Source organism: Anolis sagrei, chromosome 7 (genome assembly GCF_037176765.1).
Source record: "Anolis sagrei isolate rAnoSag1 chromosome 7, rAnoSag1.mat, whole genome shotgun sequence".
Lineage (NCBI taxonomy): Eukaryota > Metazoa > Chordata > Lepidosauria > Squamata > Dactyloidae > Anolis > Anolis sagrei.
The window spans coordinates 12,984,090-13,007,905 of NC_090027.1; the positions used below are offsets into that span (position 1 = coordinate 12,984,090).

The 23,816-nt window shown below is 41.1% G+C and overlaps 1 protein-coding gene across 2 annotated transcripts in view; it reads right to left on the reverse strand.

The window, feature by feature from the left end:
- Positions 1 to 23,816, reverse strand: part of UNC5D (unc-5 netrin receptor D) — a 571,167-nt gene that overhangs the window by 283,531 nt on the left and 263,820 nt on the right. For both annotated transcript variants that reach the window (XM_067470687.1, XM_067470686.1), the window contains exon 2: positions 18,477 to 18,695. In XM_067470687.1, coding sequence (XP_067326788.1) covers positions 18,477 to 18,695 — 219 coding nt within the window. The remainder of the gene's footprint in view (positions 1 to 18,476; positions 18,696 to 23,816) is intronic.

Consider the following 23,816-nt stretch of genomic DNA (forward strand, 5'->3'; position numbering starts at 1 on the left):
TCCACCCTGAGTCCCCTAGGAGAGATGCAGCGGAAAATAAATAGGGTATATTGTTACATTATCATTATGACTTTATTCAATTAAGGCCAGCAAAGCATATTAATTATATACGAGGAACGTCTGGGTTTTGGCTTTGTCAGTCAGGCCACACAAAGGAGATTCTCAGCCTTGAAAATCAGCTTCAGAGGATGTGAACATCACGTCTGAAAAGGCCAATTAATCACTGCAAATTCTTTTCCATTCTGAGAAAAATATGAGCAGGGAAATTCATCTCATTACTACTGCCAGTCCTCCAACCCCTTCCCCTTAAACAAGCAAACATTCATTTTACTGAAATGATAACAGGATTAGTTGCAGGAGGAAGCAAATATGCATTCCCCGTACTTCACTTTGCTGATTCGAGAAGTCACAGACAGGTAGGGTGGTCAGATCTGACTTTTTCCGTGGGTCACCTGCAAGTGGGAAATGAAGGTTTCTAGTTGTTTTGAGTTCGGCTCCTGGCAAGAAGAAATGACTATGTGCAGATCCCTTGCTCAGCTAGTAATGCAAGAGCTTGCTTCAGTTTGCAAAGTCTAATTGTGTTGTTGCTGCTATTTGCAAAGACTTTCCAGAGGAAAGGCTTTGCAAATAGATACTGAATTAGCTTCGTCCTTCCTTCCCAGTCAGAGAGCCAGGGTACACACTTTGCTCTGCACTATCTACATCTTGGGCTAGAAGCAAATAGGCTAGATTAGATGTTCCTAATCCTGCCTCTCTAAAGTAAATGATAAGGAGTGATCCCCTCATTTCACTTTGCCTTTAGCTAAAATGTCTACCTTGATTTCCAATAAAATAAAATAAAATATGTTCTCTGCATACTAGTGTGAATGACAAGTTACAACCAAACATGCTTGTTACTTAATCCATAAGGCATGATTACATCACTGTTCCCATATCTCGTGAAATCTGACCTGGCCATGGTGGCCCATGCCCTAGTTACCTCCAGGCTGGATTACTGTAACGCACTCTACGTGGGGCTGCCCTTGAAGACGGCCCGGAAATTGCAACCAGTCCAAAGATCAGCGGCCAGGTTGTTAACGGGAGTTAGTTACAGGGACAGGTCAACCCCCCTGTTTAAACAGCTCCACTGGATACCAATAACTTTCCGGGTCCAATTCAAGGTGCAGGTTATTATCTACAAAGCCCTAAATGGTTTGAGATCTGCCTATCTTCACAACCACATATTCCCATATGAACACTCGCACCCCTTGGGATCATATGGGAAGACTCTCCGGTCACTTCCGCCACCGTCTCAAGCACGATTGATAGGGACGAGGGAGAGGGCCTTCTTGGTGGTGGCCCACCGGCTCTGGAACTCCCTCCCTGGGGAGACTAGACAGGCCCCGATCTTATCCATTTTTTGTAGAGAATTGAAAATGTGCGTGTTCTGTTGTGCCTTTGATTGAGTAGTTTCACCAGAGAACTATTCCCTTCCTATCCTGACTATGCACTTTATTTGCCCAACGACTTGTTACCTGACATGTTTAGGCATCTCTAACCCCAGTTCCTTTAATATGCACTCTTCACTGAGCATATATATATATATATATATATATATATATATATATACACACATACACACACACACACATGTGTATATACATTATTTATTCCAATTCCTCTCCAGTGCCAGAGATACATCTTAATGGTGTAACATTAGAAAATGTTGATCATTTCCGCTACCTTGATAGCCACCTCTCCACCAAAGTCAACATCAACACCGAAATACAATACTGCCTGAGCTCTGTGAGTGCAGCATTTTTCCAAATGAAGCAGAGAGTGTTTGAGGACCTGGACATCCGTAGGGATATCAAGATGCTTGTTTATAAAGCTGTTGTCCTCTCAACCCTGCTATATGCCTGAAAAACATGGACTGTCTACAGATGTCACATACAACTTCTGGAACGATTTCATCAGCACTGCCTCCGGAAAATCCTGCAAATCTCCTGGGAAGACAAGCGGACAAATGTCAGTGTGCTGGAAGAAGCAAAGACCACCAGCATTGAAGCGATGGTCCTCCAACATCAACTCCGCTGGGCCGGCCACGTTGTCCGGATGCCTGACCACCGTCTCCCAAAGCAGTTGCTCTACTCCGAACTTAAGAACGGAAAACGGAATGTTGGTGGGCAGGAAAAGAGATTTAAAGATGGGCTCAAAGCCAACCTTAAAAACTGTGGCATAGACACTGAGAACTGGGAAGCCCTGGCCCTTGAGCGCTCCAGCTGGAGGACAGCTGTGACCAGCAGTGCTGCAGAATTTGAGGAGGCACAAGTGGAGGGTGAAAGAGAGAAACGTGCCAGGAGGAAAGCGCGTCAAGCCAACCCCGACCGGGACCACCTTCCACCTGGAAACCAATGCCCTCACTGCGGAAGAAGATGCAGAGCAAGAATAGGGCTCCACAGCCACATACGGACCCACAAGGAAATCCATAATGGAAGACTATCTTACTCGTCCAACGAGGGATCACCTAAGTAAGTAAGTAAGTGCTCCTTCAGTGCCCGTTCTACAGGGATACCCATGCCAGGCTTATCTTACCTCTGATAGACAAGCACCCAGGCCATTCAGGACAATTTTATACCTCCCTGCTACTTGCTGATATTAATTCAGCTACAACCTACAATGTCGCAAAGTTCTGTGCAGCAGCATACAAAATCCGCCAGGGAATGACTAGTTCCAAAAGTTAACTGTGTGTCCAGTAATCCAGTAATCTTCTTCCCTGAATCTACAATTTGGTGATGGATCTGGGCATTGTACGTTTTTACCCTGTTTCCCCTTCTGCTCCCTCACCCATATTGTGTTTTTAGTAGTTATATTTATATTTATATTTTTAATGTACCAAACATGCCAGGTTTGTATGGAAATGTGACACTATTTCCTGTGCTGGTCAATGACCGAAATAAATGTTTTGATTTGATTTGATGGTGGGCTCTAGGTTACGAGATTTGAGCTGGAAACATCAAGTATTTGAATGATCCTAAACTACCAACTTGTGCCATCACACCCAGACACTATGAAGTTAAAACTAAGATGTGCTTCTCTTTTTATCTGGGCGAACCACGGGTGCCTTTCTTAAAAGCTCCAAATTCTCAGCAACTGAGGCCAGTCAAGAATTGAACATCAACAGAACATTTAATTTACAAAGTCTTTGGCAGACTTGGCACAGCTTGATGAAGTTACAAACAAAACAGTCAATTTGGGAAACCATACAGATGTTCTTTTTCCTTTTTCCTTCAGTTACCAAGTTAACTTATCCCGAATGGCAGAAAAAATCCTGAGATCTTTTATCCTAACCCTGAGCTGTTATCTTTCAGAAAGAGCAGGTCCTCCCCAATCTAAGCTCAAAATTAGTTTTGGAGATGAAGTAATGAAGCCTTTCTGAATGGCAGAGAAATCCAGAGATATATCCTACCCCAGCAATGAGCTACTGTCTTCTAGAAAGAGCAGGTCTTTCTCTATCTGAGCTCAATGTCAGTTTCAAAGGCGAGAGGGTAAGCTCGACTCTAATCTCAATCGTACTCACAATGGCTTGTCTGAGCTTCCCTAGCTGGCCACCAGCACATCTGAGTTTTTTCTATATTAAAGAAAGCAGGAGAGACTTTACAAAATGGAGATCTCATCCCCAGGAAAAAAGGCGGTCTCTAGACCCAAAGAGACACTTTTTAAACCAATAGCTGCGAAAGGCCTGCAGGCTGGCTTTCCAGCCTCTGTTAATGTTTAACTTTTAGGGTGCTGCTAAAGTTGTAGCAACCCTGGGAGAAATGCAAAGGGATGCTATTTCAAGCAACTAAAGGGCAATGCAAACCAAGCTCCTGGAAGATGGAACACAACTCTATTCCAAAGTGTTTTTGAGCTACATCTCACAGAATTCTTGATCAGTCATGATGCTGCCTTGATTTCATATGATTTGAAATCCAACAAAAATTGAAGGACCAAGATTGGGGAATCTCTACCTTAAGCTATTCAAAGCACTTGTCTTACAAACAACTCTTTGAGACAGAACAATATTTTCCTCACATTGAATGTGTGTGGGCACTGAGTATAATTGTATATGGATGTTACTTGTTGCCATTGAAGGACTTGAATCATGGAATTGTAGTTTCAGTTTCATGACCCTTTCAGCTACATAGACCCGTTTTGATGATTCCGGTGAAAAGACAAATCTGGGCCCAACCTTCTGACACTGACAACCATACCGTTTCTGGGAAGTGATGAAACAGTAGCACATGTTACCACACCAGAAGCACATTTCTGAAATGACACATCTGTGAAGAGTAAGACCCTTGGCAGCAGTAATTTCATGGCATTTTTGAGCTTGAGTGAGCATCCACAACACTCAATCCACTATTTTAAACCAAATGTTGCCCCCTTCCATTATCTGGATCATCATTCTTGTGCGATGTATATCCTTTAGCTCAATCCATCCAGGATAATAGCAGTCTCTTATCTGTGAAGTTATCTAACCGATAGATTTTTCCACAGAATTGCAACTCACTTTCTATTGTAATTATTAACTATATATACTCGTGTATACAACTACCTCATGCATGAGTTGAGGGCAGGCTATGGGGGCAAAAAAGAGATTTTGCTTTGACTTGTGGATGAGTCAAGGGTAAAGCTTTGGGCCACAGAATGAATAAACCATGCCCTGTTCTTTCAAAAATGCACATAGGGAACACACTTAGGAAGACTTAAAGAGAAGAAGAGGACCTGTTCATTTGAGTGGTTCCACTGGGTTACAATACTCCATTGCTGATCTTAAAATGTCTACAGCTATAAAAATACGGATAGGAAAAGAAATATAAATGAGGGGAAAAAATGAAATGCAGCAGAAGGAGCAGCAGGAGCAGAAGATGTGAAAAAGATCTTGGAGTCCTCGTGGACAAGAAGTTAAACATGAGCCAACAATGTGATGTGGCGGCAAAAAAAGCCAATGGGATTTTGGCCTGCATCAAGAGGAGTCTAGTGTCTACATCTAGGAAAGTCATGCTCCCCATACTCTATTCCGCTTTGGTTAGACCACATCTGGAATATTGTGTCCAATTCTGGGCACCACAATTCAAGAGAGATATTGACAAGCTGGAATGTGTCCAGAGGAGGGTGACTAAAATGATCAAGGGTCTGGAGAACAAGCCCTATGAGGAGCGGCTTAGGGAACTGGGCATGTTTAGCCTGAAGAAGAGAAGACCTGAGAGGAGATATGATAGCCATGTATAAATATGTGAGAGGAAGCCACAGGGAGGAGGGAGCAAGCTTGTTTTCTGCTTCCCTGGAGACTAGGACGCGGAACAATGGCTTCAAACTACAAGAGAGGAGATTCCATCTGAACATTAGGAAGAACTTCCTGACTGTGAGAGCCGTTCAGGAGTGGAACTCTCTGCCCCGGAGTGTGGTGGAGGCTCCTCCTTTGGAAGCTTTTAAGCAGAGGCTGGATGGCCATTTGTCAGGGGTGATTTGAATGCAATATTCCTGCTTCTCGGCAGGGGGTTGGACTTGATGGCCCATGAGGTCTCTTCCAACTCTTTGATTCTATGATTCTATGATTCTATGAAATCTATATAAATAAAAATGTAATGTTCGTTTGTGGGATTAACAGAACTCAAAAATGAATCGGTGAATTGACACCAAATTTGGACAGCATACACCTAACAACCCAATGTATGTCCTTCATTCAAAACAATTTGATTTTGTCATTTGGGAGTTGTAGTTCTTGGGATTTATAGTTCACCTACAATCAAAGAACATTCTGAACCCCACCAATGATGGAATTGAACCAAAGGTGACACGCAGGACTCCTATGACCTACAGAAAAGACTAGAAGGGTTTGGTGGGCATTGACCTTGAGTTTGGGAGTTGTAGTTCACCTACATCCAGAGAGCACTGTGGATTCAAACAATGATGGATCTGGACCAAACTTGGTATAAATATTCCATATGCCCAAATATGAACACAGATGGAGTTTGGGGAAAATAGACTTAACATTTGGCAGTTGTAGTTATTGGGATTTATAGTTCACCTACAATCAAAGAGCATTCTGAACTCTACAAATGACAGAATTGGGGCAAATTTCCCACACAGAACCCCCATGACCAAGAGAAAATACTTAAGGCCATCCAGTCCAACTCTCTTCACCAGGTCAAGAAAATCTAATCAAAACCCTCCTGACAAAGAGCCATCCAGCCATAGATATAGATAGATATATATGATTCACACAGAGAAAGATATATAATATCATAGATTTGAAAGGGACCCCTAAAGAAGGACAATGATATGTTGCATGTTCCAGAGTAGGCAAACCACATCAACACTCTCCACATCAACACTGACAAAGAAGAAACAAGAAATACTGTTCACCCACAAGCATAAAGAAATTACATAGATTAGAAACCATTACTTTATTTTCCAGATCACCAGACTGGGCCACAGCAACGCGTGGCAGAGGACGGCTAGTGTATAATAATGTTAGGCAGAATCAACAAGTCCTGTTTTTTAAAAAACAAAACAGGGATGTTGCTCATTTTGCCTAACATTATTATACATTTACTACATTTATTATACATTATTATACATTTACTACATTTATTATACATTTATTATGATTCTTCTTCCTCTTCCTCCTCCTCCTTATGCATTTCACATGAAGCAGGTGAATATAGCACTAAACAAAACATGCAGAATAATCACAGGATGCCTCAAATCTACACCTGTTGATAGACTATAACAGTGTTTCTCCACCTTCCTAATGCCACAACCCCTTAAAATAGTTCCTCATGTTGTGGTATTTATTTATTTATTTATTTATTTATCGTGCCATCAGCAACCAGACATTTGTATTACATGTATTTGTATTAAATGTAATGTAATACATGTTGTGGTGATCCCCAACCATAAAATTATTTTCATTGCTACTTCATAACTGTAATTTTGCTACTGTTATAAATCATAATGTAAATATCTGATATGCAGGATATATTTTCATTCACTTTGACCAAGTTTGGAACAAATACCCAATACACCCAAATTTGAATACTGGTGGGGTTGATGGGGTTGATTTTGCCATTTGGGAGTTGTGGTTGCTGGGATTTATAGTTAACCTACAATCAAAGAGCATTCTGAACTCCATCAATGATAGAACTGCACCAAACTTGGCACACAGAAGTCCCATAACCAAGAGAAAATACTGGAAGGGTTTGGTGGGCATAGCCTTTGAGTTTGGGAGTTGTAGTTCACCTACATCCAGAGAGCACTGTGGACTCAAGAAATGATGGATCTGGATCAAACTTGGCACAAATACTTAATATGCCCAAATGTGAATACTGATAGAGTTTGGGGGAAATAGACCTTGACATTTGGGAGTTGTAGTTGCTGGGATTTATAGTTCACCTACAATCAAAGAGCCCCTTGAACCCCACCAAACACTGCTTATAGAGCAGCGTTTCTCAACCTGGGGGTCGATATCCCTGGAGGGGTCATGAGGGGGTGTCAGAGGGGTCATCAAACTTCCCACACAGAACCTCCATGACCAACAGAAAATACTGTGTTTTCTGATGATCTTTGGCGACTCCTCTGACACCCCTCTCGTGACCCCACCGGGGTCTCGACCCCCTGGTTGAGCCCCCCTACAAGGGTCTTCCTCTGAGGGCAAACCAAGAGTAAGTAATTTGGAAGTCCCTGAACAGACTCAGAAGTGGACTGGGCAGATCAAAAGACAACCTGACAAAACGGCACTACCTAGAACAGTGGTTCTCAACCTTCCTAATGCTGCAACCCCTATATACCATTCCTCATATTGTGGTGACCCCCAACCATAACATTATTTTCATTACTACTGTCATAACTGTAAATTTTCTACTGTTATAAATCGTAATGTAAATATCTCATATGCAGGATGTATTTTAATTCACTGGACCAAATTTGGCACAAACACCCAATATGCCCACATTTGAATATTGGTGAGGGGTTTTTTTTGGAGGGGGGGGGGTTGGGTTTGTCATTTGGGAGTTGTAGCTGCTTGGATTTATAGTTCACCTACAATCAAAGAGCATTCTGAACTCCACCAACGATGGAATTAAACCAAACTTGGCAAACAGAACTCCCATGACCAACAGAAAATACTGGAAGAGTTTGGTGGGCACTGACCTTGAGTTTGGGAGTTGTAGTTCACCTATATCCAGAGAGTCAAGCTAGGATGGATCTGGACCAAACTTGGCATGAATACTCAATATGCCCAAATGTGGCTACTGGTGGAGTTTGGGGAAAACAGACCTTGACATTTGGGAGTTGTATTTGCTGGGATTTATAGTTCACCTACAATCAAAGAGCATTCTGAACCGCATCAAAGATAGAATTAGGCCACACAGAACCCCATAACCAACAGAAAATACTGTGTTTTTCTGATGGTATTTGGCAACTCCTTTAACACCCCCTCGCGACCCCCCCCCCAGGGGTCCTGACCCCCAGGTTGAGAAATGCTGACCTAGAAGAATCTTCCACCTTGTGTGACTGTGGAGCAAAACAAACAACTCCACATCTGAATGCTCGCCCACAATGCCCTGCCTTATGCACAGAGGAAGAATTGTTTAAAGTAACAGACAAAGCGGTCACTGTTGCCCATTTTTGGTCTCAAATTATTTAGCCACTTATGTTCCCTCTATTTTACGAGTTTTATATTATTTATGCAATGCTTTTGACACAAAATAAATTAAAAAATAGCAATGGTCCTAGCTGTGTATATAGAGTTCTTAAGAGTTTATTGTGAGCATGAGAACATTGAAACAGACATGGACAATAATGGTGACTACTGTTTTATAACTGAAATAAATTGGAAAGTATTCTGTCCCCACCCCACTCCGCTCCGCTCACAAAAACCCAACATTTTTATACCACAATCCACAACACACTATGATTCCCAGTGCTGCACGTCTTTATCTTTCTCCGTTCCAACCAATGCTCAATTAATTAAAATAAATAAAATAAATGAAAGGAAGATCAAGCTGAGCCACTGAAGGGAGCATACAACATCAATTGTCTGAGCAACTGAATTCGTCTGTTCTGAAGATTAGATGCCTGCAGGCTAGAATACCTGTACTGGTAATTTAAATGTGCATAATTAAAAAACAGGATCTCGTTCCGTTGTAAAACACTAATGATTAATTGAAGCTAAAATCTAGTTTGGTAGTTCATACTTTTAAAAGATTGATACTTTTTAGTGTATTTATTTATTTCATTTAAGTTGTAGTATGCTATAAAATTATATGGCAATAATAACAGTAATAACGTAATTCTAGGATATAACAACAATATAGATGGCAGTGAATAAAGAGCTGGATTAAAATCAAGCACTGGAATATCCAATCCAAAGATCCTTCTGGAAAGCAATTTCAGTTATCAGTTATCTCTATATTATATTCTCTCTGACTGTTAAACACTAGGGCTGGGCGGTTTCATTTCGTTAATTCGTAATTCGTTAAAAATTCGTTAATTTTTTAATAACGAAGCGATAACGAACCATTCTGGAGAAACTTAAAAACGAAACGAATTTTTAAATACGTTTTGTAAATGCTTCGTATTTCGTTATGTATTCGTTTCATTATTGGTTTGAGGTCGTTTCGTTATTATTTCCGCATGTCTGGGGCAAGTTTTATAGTTGTTTTTTGTTTAATTAGTGAAAAAAAATTATAATATCACACCAACAGTCAACAACAGAGGGAGAGGGAAGCTTCAGAAGTTTTTTTAGCGTATTGCGCGATCGCGGCCGCCATTAACGAATCGATTCGCTATTGTTTCGTTATTGTTTTGTAATTTTTTACCATTTACAAAATTTCGTAAATATCAAACTTTTTTTAAGGAAAATTTTGTAATTATTTTAAATAACGAAACGCAAAACCCCCCAAAAAACGAATTGATTTTAGAAACAAATTTTTCCGTTGTTACCCAGGCCTATTAAACACAATAAAGCTTTATTATCTTAAATATCATCTATATTTATCATTTTTCAATAAGTACTCCCGTAACTGTGTGGAATAGAACCAGGGTTACTTTGATAGGCATTTACAACAAACAACACTATCGTATTATGAAATGATAAAGGGTTGGAAAAGAATAACATTATTAACCACTCAACATTATTATTATTATTATTATTATTATTATTATTATTAGGTTCTTGTGGGTTTTTTTGGGCTATAGAGCCATGTTCTAGAGGCATTTCATGTTCTAGAGAAATGCCTCTAGAACATGGCTCTATAGCCCGAAAAAACCCACAAGAACCTAGTGATTCCAGCCATGAAAGCCTTCGACAATACATTATTATTATTATTATTATTATTATTATCTTTATTTGTACCCCGCTAGCATCTCCCAAAGGACTCGATGCGGCTTACAAAGACCAAGGCCTCAATAAAACAATAGCATAACAAATACACAACTTAAAGCAAATCAAATCATTAAAGCAATGACAGAAACAACAAAAACAATACACCATAACACAATAAAACTAGGGCCGGGCCAAATGTAATGGGTACAGATTAAAAAGTGCTGGGTGTGACAGGTGGTACGTCGGATTTTAGGGTAAGTGCAATGTGCAGGCTACATTGCACCTAAAACTCCGATAAAGTGCTTCTAGGACATATTGCTGGAGTTTTCCTATTCGGGAAAGGCACATCGGAACAGACAGGTCTTCAAGCTCTTCCTAAAGACTGCCAAGGTAGGGGCTTGTCTCATGTCTTTGGGGAGGGTGTTCCAAAGTCGGGGGGCTACCACAGAAAAGGCCCTGTCCCGCATCCCCACCAGACGCACCTGCGATGCAGGTGGAATCGCGAGCAGGGTCTCTCCGGATGAGCGAACAGAACGCGTGGGTTCATAAACGGAGATGCGGTCACGAATCATATGCTACCATTATAATCAGTACGAGCCAGATTTGATCAACTCGATACAATGGTTAGATACGGGAGATTTAACAGCATCCCTTATAATGAATGGAGTTGTATCTATGGGGCACCTGAAATTGAGGCTATAGCACACATATTGTTTGATTGCAAATTGTATCAAAAGGTGAGAGACTTCCACCTTGGTCCATATATCAAACGGACAATGTATTGGGATTTTCACATCAGAACAACATATTTTATGTGTGGCCAAGACCCAAAAATAACATATCAAACAGCTCTGTACTTAAGCAAAACAATACGTCTGAGAACCACATATGATGGGCTGATTGGGGTAAATTGTAGGGGTGATAATGAAATATGATGTATAAACTCAGCTTGATCAGTTTATCAGTTTTATCATGTCTTATCATATGTATTTACTGTATTATTATAAGTGTCGTATTTTAACTTTCTACGTGGAGTGTGATCAGGTCTTGTCAGGCCTTGTTGTTCTGTTTCTTATTGTGATATGGCCTAAGGGCTAATCAATAAAATTACTACTAAAATTACTACTAACATTATAATCAGTAGGCTTGTGCGATCAATGAAAAAAATATCAATATTCATTACAAAATTAGGGGGTGGGGGGAAAATCATTTCTAAAGTATTTCTGAAATTGGACAGGGTCTGTATCATAACTATAATGAGCTAATTGTTGTTGTTTTTTTTGTTACACATCGTTAAATAATTGTGCCAATGGGGAAACTTCAGGTCCCTTTCTTCCTCAATGCTAGAGATATTGGGATGAAACTTACTATGATTACAGAACTCATTTACCACAGTTAGCCCATCAAGTTTCTGAACATTTCACTCATCCACAGATTTATTTGGGGAATTCTAAAAACTTTTACAAACAATATTTAAAAAAAGACTACAAGAGCTATCTCCATGATTTTTCTATACAACGACACAAGATAACAGGGGATCATTTCCTCCCCCCCCCCCCCCCCAAGTTTAGGAAAAAATCATATATTGACTAACTTTTAGGAATTGTTAAAGTTTTGATAAAAACTTTGTTTAAAGCCACAACAGCTATCTAATTAATTGTCTTTAACCAATATAACTTCAATTTAGAGATTTCTTCCCAGCCCAGCACAGATTTACTTAAAGCACTGAGCTGCTGAGCTTGTTGATTGAAAGGTCGCAGGTTTGATTCTGGGGAGCGGCGTGAGCTTCCGCTGTCAGCCCTAGCTTCTGCCAGCCTAGCAGTTTGAAAACATGTAAATGTGAGTAGATCAATAGGTACTGCTCTGGCGGGAAGGTAATGGCGCTCCATGCAGTCATGCCGGCCACATGACCTTGGAGGTGTCTACGGATAATGCTGGCTCTTCGGCTTAGAAATGGAGATGAGCACTGTAAAGATCCCTTACCTTTCCAGCCTGGGTGGCAGGGCCTAGGAGAAGCAGGCCAGTTAGTTGCAGCTTTAGAAGGCCTGGCAGAGGGCAGCAGGAGCCATTTTAGTTTAGGGAAAACACCATTTCAGAGAGGGGGAGTGGCCTAGGCCTGAGTCAGCCTTAGAACAGCCAGGATTGGTTTATTACAGGGGGGCGGAGTTTAGACTGTTTGGAGGGAAAGAAGAGGGCTTTTTCAGTCAGTCTGTTGTTGTTAGGGATTAGAGTAGGAAGGTAGTTTTAGGAGTTCGTGTTTGAGATTAGTTAAGAGTAGGCAGTTTGCCTTAGGTTTGCCAGCGAAGTAAGCTGTAGCAAACTGGAAACAGCTATTAGGGGGAAAATAGCTGGATTTGTAGTTAGCTAGGCCATAGTTTAGGATAGGTAAGCTACAGTTGTATCTTGACAGAGATTCAGCTCCTGTCAAGTATACTTGGTTTTAAAGAGAAGAAAATCTCTGTATCTTGTAACAAAGAAAGAACCATTTACATGTAACCATTACGCTTTGAAGACAAGAACCAACATTTTATCTGTAACAGCCAAGCTTTTAACCAGCATCTACTTTCTTCTGTATATTTCATCAATAAACTTTCCTTGTTTATTTTAAAACTCAAAAAGCCTGAGTCAAGTGTGCCTTTTGTGGCTATAGTCCTTTTTTAAAAAACAACCTCAAGTGTTTTCCTTTAAAGAAGAAATAGGACACAGTGCTGGGTGGTCCTTAAAAAGCATTTTTAATATTTTACGCAGCTAGGGTGTTCCTGTACATTTCAGTTTATGGTGGCAGCGGAAGTTATTCAAGTGTGATATCCCCTCATAACAGTTAAATAGGTGCCAGTGAATTCTTTATATTGGAGGGACAGTTGGTGGGATCTGCTTTACCCCCTGTCCAGAGATATTGTTTGCCATACTCGTGCCTTTATAAGCACCACACCCCAGAGTCAGACATGACTGGACTTAATGTCAGGGGACTTGTTGTTGTTCATTCGTTCAGTCGTCTCCGACTCTTCGTGACCTCATGGACCAGCCCACGCCAGAGCTCCCTGTCGGCCGTTACCACCCCCAGCTCCCTCAAGGTCAGTCCAGTCACTTCAAGGATGCCATCCATCCATCTTGTCCTTGGTCGGCCCCTCTTCCTTTTGCCTTCCACTTTCCCCAGCATAATTGTCTTCTCTAGGCTTTCCTGTCTCCTCATGATGTGACCAAAGTACTTCAACTTTGTCTCTAGTATCTTTCCCTCCAGTGAGCAGTCGGGCTTTATTTCCTGGAGGATGGACTGGTTGGATCTTCTCGCAGTCCAAGGCACTCTCAGAACTTTCCTCCAACACCACAGCTCAAAAGCATCGATCTTCCTTCGCTCAGCCTTCCCTAAGGTCCAGCTCTCACATCCGTAGGTGACTACAGGGAATACCATGGCTTTGACTAGGCGCATCTTTGTTGCCAGTCTGATGTCTCTACTCTTTACTATTTTATCGAGATTGGACATTGCTCTCCTCCCAAGAAGTAAGCGTCTTCTGATTTCCTGGCCACAGTCTGCATCTGCAGTAATCTTTGCACCTAGAAATACAAAGTCTGTCACGGCCTCCACGGTTTCTCCCTCTATTTTCCAGTTGTCAATCATTCTTGTTGCCATAATCTTGGTTTTTTTGACGTTTAGCTGCAACCCGGCTTTTGCGCTTTCTTCTTTCACCTTGATTAGAAGGCTCCTCAGCTCCTCCTCGCTTTCGGCCATCAGAGTGGTGTCATCTGCATATCTGAGGTTGTTAATGTTTCTTCCAGCAATTTTCACCCCAGCTTTGCATTCATCCAGCCCCACACATCGCATGATGTGTTCTGCATACAAGTTAAAAAGGTTGGGTGAGAGGATGCAGCCTTGCCGTACGCCTTTCCCAATCTTGAACCAGTCTGTTGTTCCGTGGTCAGTTCTTACTGTTGCTACTTGGTCCTTGTACAGATTCCTCAGGAGAGAGACAAGGTGGCTTGGTATGCCCATCCCACCAAGAACTTGCCACAATTTATTATGATCCACACAGTCAAAGGCTTTAGAATAGTCAATGAAGCAGAAGTAGATGTTTTTCTGAAACTCCCTGCCTTTCTCCATTATCCAGCGGATATTGGCAATTTGGTCTCTCGTTCCTCTGCCTTTTCTAAACCCAGCTTGAACATCTGGCAACTCTCGCTCCATGTATTGCTGGAGTCTTCCTTGCAGGATCTTGAGCATTACCTTACTGGCATGAGAAATAAGGGCCACTGTACGGAAGTTTGAGCAGTCTTTCGCATTTCCCTTTTTTGGTATGGGGATATAAGTTGATTTTTTCCAGTCTGATGGCCATTCTTGTGTTTTCCATATTTGCTGGCAAATGGCATGCATCACCTTGACAGCATCATCTTTTAAGATTTTAAACAGTTCAGCTGGGATCCCGTCGTCTCCTGCTGCCTTGTTGTTAGCAATGCTTCTTAAGGCCCATTCAACCTCACTCCTCAGGATGTCTGGTTCTAATTCATTCACCACACCGTCAAAACTATCCTCAATATTATTATCCTTCCTATACAGATCTTCTGTATAGTCTCGCCACTTTCTCTTGATCTCTTCAGCTTCTGTTAGGTCCCTGCCATCTTTGTTTCTTATCATACCAATTTTTGCCTGAAATTTACCTCCAATGTTTCTAATTTTCTGGAAGAGGTCTCTTGTCCTTCCTATTCTGTTGTCTTCTTCCACTTCCATGCATTGCTTATTTAAAAATAGTTCCTTATCTCTTCTGGCTAACCTCTGGAATTGCGCATTTAACTGGGCATATCTCCCCTTATCCCTGTTTCCTTTTGCTTTCCTCCTTTCTTGGGCTACTTCCAGTGTCTCAGCAGACAACCATTTTGCCTTCTTGGTTTTCTTTTTCTTTGGAACGTACTTTGTTGCCGTCTCCTGAACAATGTCGCGGACTTCTGTCCATAGTTCTTCTGGGACTCTGTTTACTAAATCTAGTCCTTCAAATCTGTTCTTCACTTCCACTGTATATTCGCTAGGAATGTTAGTGAGATCATATCTAACTGGTCTGTGTATTTTCCCTGATCTCTTTAGTTTTATTCTAAATTGGGCAATAAGAAGTTCGTGATCTGAGCTACAGTCAGGGGACTACCTTTACCTTAATAAGCAGATACTGTAATGAACAAAACCTTTGTATCCTATTAAAAATGGAGGGTTGGTTAAACACTTAATTCAGACCAGTCCATTCTGATTCTTCTACAATCTATATCACTCTGAATTGACCCAATGCAGTTCTGGTTTTGAAATTCAACCAAACTCGTGGTGCAGTCCTAGCATATACTTCAGTTTGTGAGTGTGCATGTGTATTCAAAAACTCGATTCTGCTTAAAATGTGTGTCATTTTATAATTTGCTCCTTATTCCCAGTCTCTATTCTCTGTTCGGGATCTGTTGTTTCCCTCGTCTCTTTCTCCTTTTATGTTGATGCTATATTTACTTTATTCTTTCAGAGCCAGAGTTTTTTTTACCAGTCTGGAGAGTTACAGAAAAAGAAGAGTGAGGAGTGGGCTAATAACAAAACAGACCTTTGAAATTACAAAACAGCACAATCGTCTTGTAATACTGGTTTGCAATTGTTTTAAGGGTCTTTCTAAATGAGAAAGGATATTGGATTTACAGTGAGTGCAATAAAATATTGTTATCATTTCTGAATATCCTCTCCAGCCTTACAATGACTTGCTATCCAGATATGCCATTATTGCAAGTTTCTGCGTTTAACATTGTTAGCTGTAAACAACAGGTTTTGTGTAGTAAGTAGTCAAGCTGCTTTTCTACGTGCAGGTACATTCTGCAAGAAATGATCTTAAAACATGAGATATATCAATGGAGGCATAAATATGTCACTGTCTCAATATTGTATCTAGACTTAAGCTCTTTTTCCAAATAATTTCTTAAAACATTTTTTACTCCACATGAAAGTATTTTATTTATCCTGTCTCCCATCGAAGAAGATAGGGCAGGATACAAATAAAGATTATTATTATTATTATTATTATTATTATTATTATTTTGTGTTGTATTTTATTTTGTTGTGTTGTATTTTCGGGCTTGACTTCATGTTAATTGTCCTCTTTGGTAGATGGTGGCGGGGTATAAATAAAGATTATTATTATTATTATTATTATTGTTATTATTATTATTAGAAACACAACAAGATGAGTCCATAGCAGACACTCTGCTGGCTGTTGAATTGGATCACACGTCGGACACTTCCCAAGTGTCTAGGACTGTGTGATGTATCGGTGAATAATGCGTGCAGATCCCAGTAAGGTGGCCTTCTGAAACTGGCAGATTGTAATTTTGTCAGCGTTGATTGTGTTTAAGTGCAGGCCAAGGTCTTTAGGCACTGCACCCAGAGCCCTGCCACATGCACAATGGAGGATCTTCTTGCAGCAACACCAGGGGCACTCCAAGTGGCCAGCTACTGGTCAAAGAACATTTAATCAACTACCAAGCTTGCAAACTTTGTGTTCTGTTCTGTTTGTTTGTTAAAATATGCAATGCAATTGTTTGGTCTGCTCCTGACACGACAAATAAATAACCCACTGTGCCGATCACCACTGGGACCCCCTTTAGTGGTTTGTGCCAGAGTCTTTGCAGTTTGATTTATTATTATTATTATTATTATTATTATTATTATTAGAAACACAACAAGATGAGTCCACAGCAGACAAGATCACTCTGTTGGCTGTTGTATTGGATCACATGTCGGACACTTCCCAAGTGTCTAGGACTGTGTGGTGTATCGGTGAATAATGCATGTAGATCCCAGTAGAGTGGCCTTTTGCGGCTGGCAGATGGTAATCTTGTCAGCGCCAATTGTGTTTAAGTGCAAGCCAAGGTCTTTAGGCACTGCACCCAGTGTGCCGATCACCACTGGGACCACCTTTACGGGTTTGTGCCAGAGTCTATTATTATTATTATTATTATTATTATTATTATTATTATTACTATTATTTATTTATTTATTTATTTCATTTATATACTGCTTTTCTCAGCCCTCAGGCGACTCAAAGTGGTGAACAACATCGATACAAAACATCACGAGACAAGTATAGGGCAATTAAAAACAATTGTAGCATAAATCATTAAACGTATAACAATAATTAGCACCTCAACAGTAAAATCAGAATCCAGTCTCATCATCCATTATTCCGTATTCCTATGTTCAATTACACTGTTTAATCAAATGCTTGTTCGAAAAGCCAGGTCTTCACTTTCCTCTGAAACGCCAGCAGGGAGGGGGCTGATCTGATATCTGTAGGCAGGGCGTTCCACAGCCGAGGGGCCACCACTGAGAAGGCCCTGTCTCTCGTCCCCGCCAAGTGCGCCTGTGATGCAGGCGGGACAGAGAGCAGGGCCTCCCCAGATGATCTTAGTGTCCTGGCCGGTTCATAGGAGGAGATGCATTCGAAGAGGTAAGTAGGGCCAGAACTGTTTAGGGCTTTATAGGCTAACGTCAGCACTTTGAATTGCGCCCGGTAGCAAACTGGCAGCCAGTGGAGCTAGCACAACAGAGGAGTAGTATGCTCCCTGAGTGCCGCTCCTGTTAGCAACCTGGCTGCCGAACGCTGGACCATTTGACGCTTCCAAGCAGTCTTCAAAGGCAACCCCACGTAGAGAGCATTGCAGTAGTCTATACGGGATGTAACCAGAGCATGGACTACCATGGCCAAGTCAGACTTCCCAAGGTATGGGCGCAGACTTCCCAATGTATTATTATTATTATTATTATTATTATTATTATTATTATTATATTTTAAGCAGAGGCTGGATGGCCATTTGTCAGGGGTGATTTGAATGCAATATTCCTGCTTCTTGGCAGGGGGTTGGACTGGATGGCCCATGAGGTCTCTTCCAACTCTTTGATTCTATGATTCTATTATTATTATTATTATTATTATTATTATTATTATTATTATTATTTCTCCTGATGAATGTCCAAACTGTCCCCCTATTTAAAAAATGTAGGAAGATGTGGTTCTTGTTTGGATTCCCCATCCTACATTTTCAAACCACAACACGTGAGATGTTTGGGAGAGAAAAAACACATTCAGTATCACATGGAAACCGATCCTGCCCTTACCTGTACTTTCATCTGTGGTCTCTTCGGAGAAATGCTCGTTCTGGTGGACCCACTCCCCATTGCACTTGAAGAAGATTTGCATTGCAGGTGCAGCTCTGCAGCGTAACACTATAGGGTTGCTTTTAATTATATATGCATCATCTGGCTCCTGAATAAAATGGGGCAGTGTCCCAGGAGCTGATGGGATAGATTCTGGAAGAATTTCACCGTTGTCATTTCCTGTAAAGGTAAAGGAAAGAAAGTGTCACATAGTAGCTGGGCTTTCTTACAAATCCCAGTATGAAATATCCCCCATTTAGTTGAGTTGCTTTATAATACATCTATATCTATAAGTCAGTGTTTGTAATCTTGACAGATTAGAGAGATGGGCCAAAACTAACAAAACGAAGTTCAACAGTGACAAATGCAAGATACGCCACTTTGGAAGGAAAAATGAAATGCAAAGATACAGAATGGGGGACGCCTGGCTCGAGAGCAGTACGTGTGAAAAAGATCTTGGAGTCCTCGTGGACAACAAGTTAAACATGAGCCAACAATGTGATGTGGTGGCAAAAAAAGCCAATGGGATTTTGGCCTGCATTAATAGGAGCATAGTGTCTAGATCTAGGGAAGCAATGCTACCCCTCTATTCTGCTTTGGTTAGACCACATCTGGAATATTGTGTCCAATTCTGGGCACCTCAATTCAAGAGAGATATTGACAAGCTGGAATGTGTCCAGAGGAGAGCGACTAAAATGATAAAAGGTCTGGAGAACAAGCCCTATGAGGAGCAGCTTAAGGAGCTGGGCATGTTTAGCCTGAAGAAGAGAAGGCTGAGAGGGGATATGATAGCCATGTATAAATATGTGAGAGGAAGCCACAGGGAGGAGGGAGCAAGCTTGTTTTCTGCTTCCCTGGAGACTAGGACGCGGAACAATGGCTTCAAACTACAAGAGAGGAGATTCCATCTGAACATTAGGAAGAACTTCCTGACTGTGAGAGCCGTTCAGCAGTGGAACTCTCTGCCCCGGAGTGTGGTGGAGGCTCCTTCTTTGGAAGCTTTTAAGCAGAGGCTGGATGGCCATTTGTCAGGGGTGATTTGAATGCAATATTCCTGCTTCTTGGCAGGGGGTTGGACTGGATGGCCCATGAGGTCTCTTCCAACTCTTTGATTCTATGATTCTTTAAGTTAGTTTTGTATGTATGTGGCAGCTTTCTGATTGGCTCCCATTTCCACAGGCCACTGGGACACCCACCAATGACAGAACTGGATGCAATTTGGCGCACAGATTCCCCATGACTAATAGAATATACTGGAGAGGTTTTGGGGACATTGTCCTTGATTTATGAGAGTTATAGTTCCCCTGTATCCAGAGATGAGATATAGTGAGATATAGTCACCCAATTTGTGCAGTACGATTAAATACAACTGGTAAAAATCATAGAATCATAGAATCAAAGAGTTGGAAGAGACCTCATGGGCCATCCAGTCCAACCCCCTGCCAAGAAGCAGGAGGGGAGTAATGATAGCCAATGGAATAAAACTCACACGGAGCCAAAGCCAGTGAAAATGATCATTTTAAGAATAAAACAGGCCTGGGAGATGAGAAACAAAATAGTACAACAGAAGTCACGGATAATCAGATACTATCACTGGTTTTCTCAATGCTTTGGCTGATATCCTCATTTTGCTGAGTAGGACAATGCAATAATTGGTTGGGGAAGGAGAATAAGAATCACATCACTCCAATATTTTACAGATGGAAATGCACACACATCTGGGTATAAATGCAAACAGGCAAAGAGGCCAGATGCTTTGCTGTTTCAGTATATTTTGAATCGTGCATCCTCAGTGGTTACTCAGTTGAAAAAGAACCCAGCCTGCAAATGTGCCATAAACAGAAAACAGAAACTAACAACCTATATCTAAAGTGAGCCAGAAGAAATTCCTGGCCATTATTATTACGCATTCAAGCATGTTAGAAGGCACTTGTGCAAAACATGTTATCACTCACATATGAGGGCCAGAGAACCAGATAGTTGAATAGCCCACCTCAATTTGTGCACTTGTGGCAAACAAACAAAAGATAATGTACAAGCCACCAGCCAAGCAAAACAATATACAGGATGTTCTTATACAACTCTGAAGCTCTCCATTCAATCATAATTTTCATCTCTTTTTATGTTACAACTAGGTCTTGGAAGATCTAACTAGGATCTAACTAGGCTTGCTGTGTATAAGTCAGGGGTCCTCAAACTTTTTAAACAGTGTTCAACAGTGACAAATGCAAGATACTAAGTTCAACAGTGACAAATGCAAGATACTCCACTTTGGCAGAAAAAATGAAATGCAAAGATACAGAATGGGTGACGCCTGGCTCGAGAGCAGTACGTGTGAAAAAGATCTTGGAGTCCTCGTGGACAACAAGTTAAACATGAGCCAACAATGTGATGTGGCGGCAAAAAAAGCCAATGGGATTTTGGCCTGTATCAATAGGAGCATAGTGTCCAGATCTAAGGAAGTAATGCTACCCCTCTATTCTGCTTTGGTTAGACCACATCTGGAATATTGTGTCCAATTCTGGGCACCGCAATTCAAGAGAGATATTGACAAGCTGGAATGTGTCCAGAGGAGGGCGACTAAAATGATCAAGGGTCTGGAGAACAAGCCCTATGAGGAGCGGCTTAAGGAACTGGGCATGTTTAGCCTGGAGAAGAGAAGGCTGAGAGGAGATATGATAGCCATGTATAAATATGTGAGAGGAAGCCACAGGGAGGAGGGAGCAAGCTTGTTTTCTGCTTCCCTGGAGACTAGGACGCGGAACAATGGCTTCAAACTACAAGAGAGGAGATTCCATCTGAACATTAGGAAGAACTTCCTGACTGTGAGAGCCGTTCAGCAGTGGAACTCTCTGCCCCGGAGTGTGGTGGAGGCTCCTTCTTTGGAAGCTTTTAAGCAGAGGCTGGATGGCCATTTGTCAGGGGTGATTTGAATGCAATTCCTGCTTCTTGGCAGGGGGTTGGACTGGATGGCCCATGAGGTCTCTTCCAACTCTTTGATTCTATGATTCTATGATTCTAAACAGAGGGCCAGGTCACAGTTCCTCAAACTGTTGGAGGGCCGGATTATAATTTGAAAAAAAAATGAATGAATTGCTATGTACACTGCACAGGATGAGCTCCCGTTGTTAGCCCCAGCTTCTGCCAAACTAGCAGTTTGAAAATATGCAAATGTGAGTAGATCAATAGAGACTGCTATGGCGGGAAGGTAACAACACTCCATTCAGTCATGCTGGCCACATGACCTAGGAGGTGTCTATGGACAAAGCACACTTGAGGCTAGAAAAATGTCTGTTGGCCACTGTAAGAGCAAAGCAAAATCTTCACATTCCTTATATAGCATTAATCCTACTTCATTTTTAATTTGGTGTTAACTGCTTATATCCTACACACTGCATATTTACATTGTGCATTTATATGCTCTTTTTATTACAGATATCTTTAATTTGTGTATTGCCTTATGGTCTGTTGACTGTAATACAGACTTTGATTGATTGATTGAAATACCATAGGTTATTATTTGGAAATGAGAGTTGACACTCTCTAGAGTCTCAGATGTTCTTTTTTTTTTTTTTAAGTAAACACATGCACATATTTTAAATGTAAGCGAAATGGGGACACTAAATATCATTTAAATTCTATTAAGAGTCTCCTTAATGCTGTAGACTGGTGCAGTCTGCCCATTTATGACATGGCAACTTGTCAGGATTTACAATGTATTATAATATAATATAGCTGAGCCATGCACTGCTAATGGGCTTCTATTGGAAATGCTGAGTCATGTATATAGGGAATCATTTGGGGAATGTGTTCTGGCCTAGTCCAGGTGATTGTGAATGATGTAATCCTGGGTCTGAGTTAAGTTAATGAGTTGGGAACCAATCAGAGATTGCTATGTGTAATTGTATAGAATTGTATATAAGGAAGTCATGTACAGTGTATATTTCTCCTTGTGCTGTGTGATGTTGTTCGTCGAAGGCTATATGTAATTAAAAGAACCTGTCTGCTAAGACAACATATAACTGTATGCTGTGGTAAGTTTGTAATATCATCTATACTGGGTGAAAGACAATGGTAAAACTGACATTGGCCGGGCATGTGTTCAAGTGTCTGTAAAAGGTTCCAGAGTGACTGCAGGCTGTGGAAGCAGTTGACTGAAAATACTGTGCAGGAAGAAGCTACTGGGAAAACACTGAAGTTGTGCAACCGATCTGCTGCTCAACTGTGAAATTCATCTCAACACAAGTGATAGTAATTATCATTTCCATATCGGTTTTATGAATTTCATGCATCAGAAAAAGCAAAAGGCATTAAAAGTTGTTAGGCAAGAGGACACAATGGTGGCACAATGAGTTAAACCCTTGTGCCAGCAGGACTGCTGACCGAAAGGTTGGTGGTTCGAATCTTGGGAGCAGGGTGAGCTCCTGTCTGTCATCTCCAGCTTCCCATGCAGGGACATGAGAGAAGCCTCTCATAGGATGGTAAAACATCCGGGTATCCCCTAAGCAGATGGACAATTCTCTCACAACAGAAGTGACTTGCAGTTTCTCAAGTCACTCCTGACACACACACAAACACACACACAAATGCTTCTGCTGGTGTCTTGAGCACAGCTATGTTGTATATTCTTGTTTGAACTTACACAGTTCAATAGTATATACAAAGGAGATAACGTAGACTAAAATATGATGTAATCACAGGATATTAGAATTAGGTGAACATGTTACCTTGGTTATCCAAAACCCAAAGAATTCACTGCAATTTATAACCCTGTTATCATCAACACTATCACTGTGGCTTCGCAATTATATTAAAAACAATGGAGAGCAAAACCTCAGCAGAATGGAAAACTGTGATATGATTTATCTGCTTGAAGATTGCCTGGTTTATTACTATGGCTAGAGGTTCTATTTCAATGACGCCTGGGTTATTTATCTGTTTGTTTCTTTTTTCCCTCCAAATATTTTTATTCCACACCTTTTTCATAAGAACTGAGAGCAGCAAAAAGATAAACCTATACAAACAATTCTAAATTAAAACAAATACAAAAACAAGATAAAAATATTAGTGTATACAGTCATGTATGTATACTAATATGTATACAAAACGATGGAGAAACAAGCCTCTAAAGTTTCCAAATGGCGCCAGTGGACCAAATCTTTCCGGCATGGAAACAGAAACCCCTCCTGCACTCAGGAAGTTCCCTAAAAACAAAATGGGGGGGGGGGGGAGGCAGCCAAAGACTAGGAACCAAAGATAGAACAGGGTTTTCCCAAATTGCACACTCCTACTTTGGAGACC